This window comes from Cebus imitator, unplaced genomic scaffold (genome assembly GCF_001604975.1).
Source record: "Cebus imitator isolate Cc_AM_T3 unplaced genomic scaffold, Cebus_imitator-1.0 Scaffold265, whole genome shotgun sequence".
Taxonomy (NCBI): domain Eukaryota; kingdom Metazoa; phylum Chordata; class Mammalia; order Primates; family Cebidae; genus Cebus; species Cebus imitator.
The window spans coordinates 2866055-2876252 of record NW_016107580.1 but is presented as its reverse complement, the minus strand read 5'-3'; the positions used below and the strand labels follow the sequence as shown (position 1 = coordinate 2876252).

Below are 10198 nucleotides of genomic sequence, written 5' to 3'. Positions count from 1 at the left end.
TGGTTCAAGTGATTGTCCTGCCTCAGCTTCCTGAGGAGCTGGGATTACAGGCATGCACTACCACGTCCAGCTAATTTTTGTATTTTTTAGTAGAGATGGGGTTTCACCATGTTGGCCAGGATGGTCTTGATCTCTTGATCTCGTAATCCGCCCACCTTGGCCTCCCAAAGTTCTGGGATTAACAGGCGTGAGCCACTGCGCCCAGCCATACTGAAGTCCTTTTAAAAAAATAAAGAAGTCCCTCTCAAAAATAAATAGTAGAAAACAATGTATAGAACCTAGCAGAAAACAACCTAATAGTAAAACATAAAGATATATATTTTTTTAATTCCTATATATTTCCAAGAAGTGCTGAAGGAACAGAGATATTTTTTTAAACAGGATTCAAATATATATGGCCACTAAACATATGAAGAAATTTCAACCTAATTAGTAATCAGGAAAATGCAAATTAAATACACAAATAGATACTATTACATGTCCATTCAACTTGGAAAAACTAAAACATGACAGAGTTTATTCATCAATGGGAATTTTTATATGCTGTTGGCATGTAAATTGGAACAGCCTCTTTGGAAAACAAGTTTGCATTATCTTCTAAGTATGAATATTCATATGTCTTACAACCCAGCTGTCTTAGTCTGCTCAGACTGACACACTGAAATGAGACACAAAATATCACTGACTGGGATGTTTAAACAACAGAAATTTATTTTCCCACAGTTTTGGTAATTGGAAGTCTAACAGCAGGTGACAGCATGGTCAGGTTCAATGAGGACTCAGTTCCTGCCTTGCACATGGTCACCTTCTCATCATATCCTCACATGAGACTCAGAGAAAGACTCTTCCTACAAGGCAACAGGCTTATTGGATTAGGTCCCCACTCTTAACAACCTCATTTAACCTTAATCTACTCCTAAAGATCCTATCTCAGATACAGTCATACTGGGGGTTAGAACTCAACACAGAATTATGGGGGGACAAAATTCAACCCATACCACTAACTCCCAGGTGCCCAAGAACACATACATAAAAGGATGTTTAAAGCACCAATTTTCATAATATCAACAAATTTGAAAAAGCCATATGTCCACCAACAATAAAATGGAAAATAAATTTTGGTATATTTATATAAAATACTATTATACATCTGTGAAAATGAAGAATGAGCTGCCGCTCTATGCAACAACATGAAGATACATCAGTAAACTAAGGTCGAGAAGAAAAAAGAAAGTCCAAAAGACTACTACTTTCAGTATGATACACTTTTTATTGAGCTCAAAAACTAGCAAAATTCAGCAATGTATTGTTTAGTCATGCATATATATTTGAAATAAAACTATCATTTTTATGCAAATGAGAGACACAAAATTCAGGTAAGTAGTTATTTCTAAGGGGGGGGCAGAAAGGCAGTGAAATATTGGTGGATATAACATATTGTCTCAAAAGCCAATTGTTAAATTTTTAAGACTTTTGAGAGCCCATTGTTAAACCATTGGTAGCTTGAAATCAGCCATGGTGGGAGTATTTACACCATGGAAATTGGCAAATACCGAAACCAAGAGGCTGGTTGTTAAACATTTACTAGCATACCACTGAATGTAAGCTGTTGCTAGTGTTCTATTTTTTTTTTATTATTGCATTTTAGGTTTTGGGGTACATTTGAAGAACATGCAAGACAGTTGCATAGGTACACACATGCAGTGTGATTTGCTGCCTTCCTCCCCTTAACCTATATCTGGCATTTCTCCCCATGCTATCTCTCCCCAACTCCCCACCCACCACTGTCCCTCCCCTGTTTCCCCCCAACAGACCCCAGTGTGTAGTGCTCCCTTCCCTGTGTCCGTGTGTTCTAATTGTTCAACACCCGCCTATGAGTGAGAACATGCCGTGTTTTTCTGCTCTTGTGTCAGTTTGCTGAGAATGATGGTTTCCAGGTTCATCCACGTCCCTACAAAGGACACGAACTCATCATTTTTGAAGGCACTTTGATTTCCATGATCTCATTTAAGTCTAAAACACGAATTTCCACCTCTGCGTTGCTTTCTGGTTCCACCTGGTGGCAGCTGCACAAAGTGTTTCTCTTCAAACGCCGTCCCAAGTTTACCCGGAACTACTTAGCCTAGGTTTCTCTGAGTGCTCCTCGGGCCAAAAGCAAAGAGCACAAATTTCGGAAGAAATTACCAACAGCGGGACCATTTTAGTGCTCCGGCAGTAACAACAGTAACCAATAAGCAAAAAGCTCTAGTTCACGTGATGTACATTCAGCCTATCAAGCTCCTGATATTCCTGAATGCGCTCATTTCCGCTCTTGTCGCTTTCTTTCTCGACAAGATGGCCACGCCGGCGGTATCGGCAAGTGCTCCTCCTGCCGCGCCAGCTCCGGCCCCGGCGGCGGCCCCAGTCTCGGCCCCAACCTCAGTCCCAGCCCCAGTGCCAACGCCAGCACCAGCTGCGGCTCCGTCTTCCGCTGGGACTCCAGCCTCATCCTCAGACCCTGCGGCAGGAGCGGTTACTACTGCGGCTCCTGGCCAGACCTCGGCCTCAGCGCAAGCTCCGGCGCAGACCCCAGCGCTCGCTCTGCCTGGTCCCGCTCTCCCAGGGCCCTTCCCCGGCGGCCGCGTGGTCAGGCTGCACCCAGTCATTTTGGCCTCCATTGTGGACAGCTACGAGCAACGCAACGAGGGTGCTGCCCGAGTTATCGGTACCCTGCTGGGTGAGTGGTCATAGAAAGTTAACATTCTTTGCTTCCTCCCACTTCATTTATCTCACTTCCCTGTCTCATTAATTCTTTCATTCTTGGCGTTCTTTCCTCCCATCCCCAATGACCTCTTAATCTATTTTTCCGTCCCACTTTCTGCTGTGACTTCTCAAGTGATTTGCACCTCTCTTCTCTCTCCTGCCAGATTGCTGTCACTTTGAGCGACATAAAATACACAAGGAGTAGTTGTGTCACTTACTGAATATTTTATGCCAGTGGTTTACGTTTTTTAATGTTCCCCACAGCAGTATATGGCAAATATGATGAGTTCTATCTGCCAAAAATGAGTGCACATGCCGAGTGGGAAGTCAGGAACCCTTGACTCCCTAAGTACAGTTACCACGTGTTTCTGCCTTATCCACCGACTAAATGTCATTGTTTTCCAGGTATCAACAAAGAGTTTTGTAACCAGATGGCAAAGGACTGCGGTCATTTGTAAAAAGGCATTCCTCCCAACAAGTAAACCGGTTTGGCTGGAACCCATTTGGGATTTTATAGTATTCTACTGTCCTAAACTTTTGAGCCTTATTCTCTGACTCTCAGTGTTCCTTAATATTAGTACCTAATGTGAGAAACCCTGTTCTCCCATTTTCCGTTTGGACACAAACAATTGTTTTATCTGTTTATATCTCTGCCCTTAACCTTCAGGTCGAAGAATAACCCATTCTCTGCTTGTGTTCCAAATTTGGGGAATAGATACTCTATGTTAAAGTAGTTTAAATGGAAAAGCACGAAAGAGGGATTATTGATAATTCCTCTCTGGAGACTACACTGGTCCCATGAAATTCATCTCCATTCCATCTTAGTCCCAGATTTTTTATTTATTTATTTTTATTTTTTTAGTAGAGACAGGGTTTCTCCATGCTAGCCAGGCTGGTCTCGAACTCCCAACCTCAGGTGATCTGCCTACCTCGGCCTCGCAGAGTGCTGGGATTATAGGTGTGAGCCACTGCACCTGGCCAGCTCCAGATTTTAAATAGCTTTGTGAATCCACTTTACTTACAAGCATCCTTTCTCTTTCATACTCTTGAACATGTACACCATAAAAGACAATTGGTCTATTGCAAAGCAGACAAGATTTGTAAGCAGACTCCACACAACTTTAGCCATGTGCCTTGGGACAAATTACCTAAAATCTGTTCTGTCAGGAGCTACTTTAGACTTAGTCTTTGTGAGAACTGAATTAAAAACTTCTGACTATGCTAGTACATATTAGGTACGGCTATTAGTTGCCATTCACCACATCAGGCCCGGACCGACCCAATACATACCAAAACACATTTTCTCTCCTTAATCTATCTTTGACAGTATAGCATTTTACAGAAACTTAAATTCATATCTTTTGAACATTGCCTGTCTTTTCTCAAACCAAGCCTTTGTGTTCTCTTTGCACAGGTGCCTTCCTTGCTGTCCCTCATTTGTTTAACTTCTGCCTATCTCCTAGGTTCCCAGGAACAGCATTAAGTGCCAGTCCTCCATCCCATACCTGGACCCTCACTCCATTCTTAACCTTTCACAGCATGATGGTGTTCTGTAACTGCACCCTGCTTTGAGCTTCTATAATAAATTATTTTTGCCTCACTGACCTGGCACTCAGCAAATACTCTTTTGGCTGCACTGTCTAATTTTCCAAGCTCACTAGAGCTATTTAAAGAGAAAATTCGCTACCCACAGTTTATGCTTTAGCACCCCAAATGTTCCAGTGATCCAATCAGACCAGCCATAATCTAGTCTAGAGCCTGAGATCTTTCAGACTGCAATCATGGTACAGTGCTATAGGTGTTAATAGAGGCAGTGCTTCCAGAAGAATAAAGAATAGATTCTGCTTGCTATGAACCTATAGTTTCCTTAGATATTAATTCACAAAACATTTCATTTGTCTAAATGAAGTCATTGGTGCTTTTTTGTACCATAAAACTGTTAGGTATTTAGAATTCAAAGTGTAATAAGGTGAGCTGTCCTGTAACCTTAAACTCAAGATAGAAATATACTCTTAAATGCAAATAACTAGAATGTAATATAATAAATGTTCTAATAGAAGGGTGTTATGGTAGCATGGAACTACGGAAGATTTAACTATTTCAGAAGGCTAGGGAAAAGTTCACAAAAAAGGTGGTGTTTGAGCTGGGCATTAAAGCAACTACAGGAAGTTAAAAAGGGCCTGGTAAGTCCACTATCTGAAACATTCAGTATTACAGGAATGTAGGTGACAGGAAGTAGAGCAGGAAATGAAGCTAGCAGAGGGCAGAGCCCTAAGAAGTATTGAATAATTACAAGTGTAAAGTGCTGTGAAGGAGAATTACCTGAGTCTCTGAGAAGACAAAATGGAAGTGTAACCTCATTTGAAGCTCTTTGGGGAGGATCCTGAGCATTTCAGCTAACACTGAATAGAAATTAGAAATCACTCTGACTTTGGGAGGCTGAAGCGGGCAGATTGCCTGAGCTCAGGAGTTCAAGACCAGCCTAGGCAACATGGTGAAACCCTGTCTCTACTAAAATATAAAAAAGGAAAAAGCCAGGCATGGCGGTGTGCACCTGTAGTCCCAGCTACTGGGGAGGCTGAAGCAGGAGAATTGCAAGAACCTGGAAGGGAGGTTGCAGTGAGCTGAGATTGCACCACTGCCCTCCAGCCTGGGCAACAGAGCGAGACTTCATCTCAAAAAAAAAAAAAAGTCACTCTGGCTGCTTTGTAGAGCATGGATAAGAGACAGGTGTGAGCTAGGCATGGGCACCAGATAGCAGCTATTCTAGTAATAGGGAAGCACTTGAGAAATAGGGATAGATAGGAAGTGGGTGAGTTGAGAGATAGGAAATACAGTTAATAGGACTTGGTGTGATCAAAAGTGAGCAATTAGTAGTTAGTATCAAGCATGACTTCTATATCTTTGGTTAAATGTGGAGGAAGAAAGGGAAGGTAGAAGTTGACTTCGGTCTGGGATATATTTGTTTTTAGATGCCCAACGAGCATTCTGGTGGAGTTGTCAAGTATAAAATTGAATATAAAGATCTGGAGTACAAAAGAGATGTAGGCAAGTATGTCAGTTTAGGAATTATGTCATTGGAATATAGGAGGTAATTGAACCAATAAAATTGGATGAGATCACTTAAAGCAGGGATTGGCAAACTTTCGATAAAGGGCCAGACAGTAAATATTTTAGGCTTTGTGTGCAGTCTCTACCACAACTACTTAATTCTGCCTTTGTAGCAAGAAAACAGCCTTTAAAAAAGATTGGCATTGTAAACTTTATTCACAAAAAACATTTCTAGATCAGGGCCTGGCCTTGAAGAGGAACATTGAGTAAAAATATAGAAGAAGAAAGACAAAACCCCAAAAACTTGAAAAGTCAGTGGAAGGAGTAGTCAACAAAGAAGATTAGAAAGGTGAGAAGGAAAGTTTTAAGATGGGGGTAGTAAGTGGTCAAGTCTGTTCAATGCTGATAAGAGGTCAAATAAGATAAAGGATATATGTGCATTTGGTTTAGGAACATAGATTCAGCAAAGGGAGCAGAAGCCATAGTGAATTGGAATTAGACAAACACTGGTAGATACAGACAACATTGTGGTTTTTGGTGGAGAGGGAAACCCTTGAATCCTGGGGTGGAAGATTCCAATAGATTAAAAGAGAATGGAAAAGCCAACTTAGTGGTCTTAGTGAGGTCAAGAAACAAATGTAGTAATAAAAGTAAAAACAAACCAAAAAACTATAGGCTGGGCGCAGTGGCTCACGCCTGTAATCCCAGCACTTTGGGAGGCTGAGGCAGGCAGATCACTTGAGGTCAGGAGTTCAAGACCAGCCTGGCCAACATTGGTGAAACACTATGTCTTCTAAAAGTACAAAAATTAGCCAGGCATGGTGGCATGTGCCTGTAGTCCCAGCTACTCGGGAAGCTAAGGCAGGAGAACTGCTTGAACCCAGGAGGCAGAGATTGCAGTGAGCCAGAATCATACTACTGCACTCCAACCTGGGTGACAGAGCAAGACTCCGTCTCAGGAAAAAAAAAAATGTAGTGGGAATAAAGGTATCAGAACTAGAAAAGTGTGTGGTAAAAGACTGATATACTCACATCTCAGGTTCGCAGATAGGTTTCTGGATGATGGTAAGGTTAAGGCAATGACCATGGGACCAGATGGCTAAAGGAAGGTACAGATGAAGCTCGCAGCATCTCAATGTCTGAAACTTGGCCACTGTATCAGCAGTCTGTGTAGCCATTAAAATCTTCCAGGTAGCTCTGCATATTAAATTACAGGGTGAAAGTCTAGAGGCCAAAAAACAAAGGTCATAGAGTGAAAGTCTGAAATAGGCTAGTAGTGGAAAATAACAGGCAAAAGGAGACCTTGTAAAGGAAGAATAAACCCTATTTGGTGATGTTTAGAGGGAGAAGTTGGCGAGCATGCCAGAGTTTTAGTTCCCTGGAGAACTCTAGTCCCATTGATGCACTGGACTAAACTTAGAGCTAATGAGTTCAGTTAGGTGTTTATCGACATTGAAGAAAGCATCAAACGCATTACAAAAGTAGCTGGAGGTTGTTGGGAGCCCTAGCATTATATAACACGTGGACAATTCTCTCTTTCACAGGAACGGTCGACAAACACTCAGTGGAGGTCACCAATTGCTTTTCAGTGCCACACAATGAGTCAGAAGATGAAGTGAGTGGGAATCCAAGCTGTCCCTCTGCTGTTTTTAGCTGTTCATTTGCTAGGTTCCCCTCATGGCCCCTCCTACACTATATATTGACTCATAACTAGAGCTCCTATAGCCAAGGAGCTTCCTATTTGTACGTTACTTCCTGGGCCTCTTCTGGTTATTGGGGGTGGCTTCTTGTCCCTTTTAACCAGTTTTTCTTTGGACTTCCAGCTTCTTAGCTTGCTTTTCTGCCTTATTAGGTGGCTGTTGACATGGAATTTGCTAAGAACATGTATGAACTGCATAAAAAAGTTTCTCCAAATGAACTCATCCTGGGCTGGTAAGTTGTGGAGGTGGGGACTAGGGCAAATGGAAGGTCTCTCCATGATTGCCAGTATCTTTTGCCACCAGACTGGATCTTATCCTCTTCCTTTTGGAGACAGAGTATTGCAAGTGTATTACTGGCTGAAAGCAGTGGCTCGGTGCCTGTTATCCCAACTGGGAGGCTGAGGCAGGAGGATCACTTGAGCCCAGCCTGAGCAAAGTAGTGAGACCCTGTCTCTACAAAAACATTTTTTAAAAGCTTAGCCAGGCATGGTGACACACACCTCTAGTCCTAGCTACTTAGGAGGCTGAGGCTAGAGGATCACTTGAGGCCAGGAATTTGAAGCTGCAGTGACCTATGATTATGCTGCAGCACTCCAGCCTGAGTGACAGATTGAGACCCTGCCTCAAAAAAAAAAAGAAAAAAAAAGTGTTAAAGTGTTACCTGTAGGAGCTGTGAATTGAGTGGGTTTTGCTGGCAGTTCGATCCTGTTGGGCCAGGATATTTATTTTGAATCACCTTGGAAGAGACTTGAAATTTTTCAAAAGCACTCAGCCTTTGATTTGATTTCACATAGTTTTCTATGTGTATATTGTTCTTGGCATTTGGTATCACTAGGTATCCCTTCCACAGCGATATCAGGTACCCTGAAGACACCCTTGCCACTGTTGTGTTTGATATTGATGTCACATATAGACATGAGTCGACAACTGTCTTCCATTTTGCAGGTACGCTACAGGCCATGACATCACAGAGCACTCTGTGCTGATCCATGAGTACTACAGCCGGGAGGCCCCCAACCCCATCCACCTCACTGTGGACACAAGTCTCCAGAACGGCCGCATGAGCATCAAAGCCTATGTCAGGTGACCACAGTCTTGGGCCACAAGGTCGTAAAACCATGCCTAGATGCCATCCCTCCCCCACCCCAAGCAAGGTTAATTCCTTCTGTGTGGAACTTGCTGTGTCCTTAAGAAGCCTATTCCTCTATTTCAACAGTTACTCAAAAAGTTTTACTCTGAAACAAAATCTGTTCCTATAATTTGTATCTGCTGATCCTACTTATACTCCAGTTTCTACTCATTGCTCTTAACCAGTCTCAAATGACAGCCCTTTTAAGTATTCGAGCAAGCAATCAAGTCATCTTCTATAGAACTCAACTATCCATAGTTCTTACAGCCAGTCATCATATGGTATTCTTGTCATAATCCTTCACCACATTCATTATTTTTCTAAGTTACCCATTAGTATATCATTATCTCTAGAACTCAGCACAGTACTCAGGGTAATACCAATTAAAGGATGACTGTCCTTATTTTGAACACATTTATTAACCCAGGATTGAGTGCAGTTTTAATGACAATAACATTACAGTTAACACATTGAGCTTGCAGGTGGTTAAAACACCAGTTATGGGGGATGCTGGGAAAGGCCCTGGTGGCATGCTGAAGGCATCTGTTACGCTGTTGGCATTGTGCTGGTTCTGTGTCTGACGCTGATGTAGCCAGTTTACTCTTAGGCGGTAAGACAAAGATGGTGGATGCCAAGTCTTTATGAGCCAGTTGGCATACCACTGAGCACTAGCCGTTGCCTGACTTCTTAGCCTTTCCTGGTATTTCAGACTCCTCAAGAGTGTGTGTGTGTGTGTGTGTGTTCCAACTATATCCCGGGAGCGGGGGACTACCAGGTTGCCTAAGGCCTAAGGAGGGGTAAACCAGCCTAGGTCGGAAATGGAGCAGGTCAAAACTCCTATGCTTATGAGTAGTGGGATCGCACCTGTGAATAGCCACTGCATTCCAGCCTGGGCAATGTAGCAAGACCCCATCTAAAAAAAAAAAAAAAAAGATCCAACTATATATATCTATATGTAGATAGATGCAGATATATATAGTTGACATACTAAAGTATAGATCTGGGTATGTGACTGACATAGTAAAGACAACACCTTTAGTGAGATTACTTACAGCACCCAATCTAATTTGGCGCACAGGAGTTGGTTTCCTTTTTCAATGCTGATGAAGGGCTTAGTCCCAGAAAAGACTTGTCTCTGTCTTCTTTCCGCGGTGAGCAGGTATCTAGACAGCCAGCTCCACGGAGTAATTCAGTTCTGTCCTCTGATCACTGATAATGCACAGTGTGTGAAGTAATCCTCTGAAAGGACCAGGCCAAGTCCAAAGGTTGAGTCCCCTCTTACAGGCCAAGGGTTTGGTATGTGGGACAAGCTAAAGGGAGAAAGTAACTTTTGCTCCTATGAGACCTCTGGGGTCAGTTGGTCCCACCCTTCCTGTCTCAGAACCTTGGGAGCCATATTCCTGCTGTGTCTGCTTTCTCAGCCCAGAATAGACATGGAAACCCTCTCCCAAGGCCATCTGTTTACCTCGGCTTCTCCTTCCTCAGCACTTTAATGGGTGTCCCCGGGAGGACCATGGGAGTGATGTTCACACCTCTGACAGTGAAATATGCATACTATGACACTGAACGAATTGGA

The 10198-nt window shown here is 42.7% G+C and overlaps 1 protein-coding gene across 1 annotated transcript in view; it reads left to right on the top strand.

Annotated features, from left to right (window-relative positions):
* The first annotated feature begins 2191 nt into the window (after window positions 1–2191).
* EIF3F (eukaryotic translation initiation factor 3 subunit F) overlaps window positions 2192–10198 on the top strand; it is a 10904-nt gene continuing 2897 nt past the window's right edge. Inside the window, exons 1-5 of the mRNA XM_017500352.2 lie at window positions 2192–2716; window positions 7338–7408; window positions 7646–7725; window positions 8439–8576; window positions 10108–10197. Coding sequence (XP_017355841.1) covers window positions 2257–2716; window positions 7338–7408; window positions 7646–7725; window positions 8439–8576; window positions 10108–10197 — 839 coding nt within the window. The 5' untranslated portion in view covers window positions 2192–2256. The remainder of the gene's footprint in view (window positions 2717–7337; window positions 7409–7645; window positions 7726–8438; window positions 8577–10107; window position 10198) is intronic.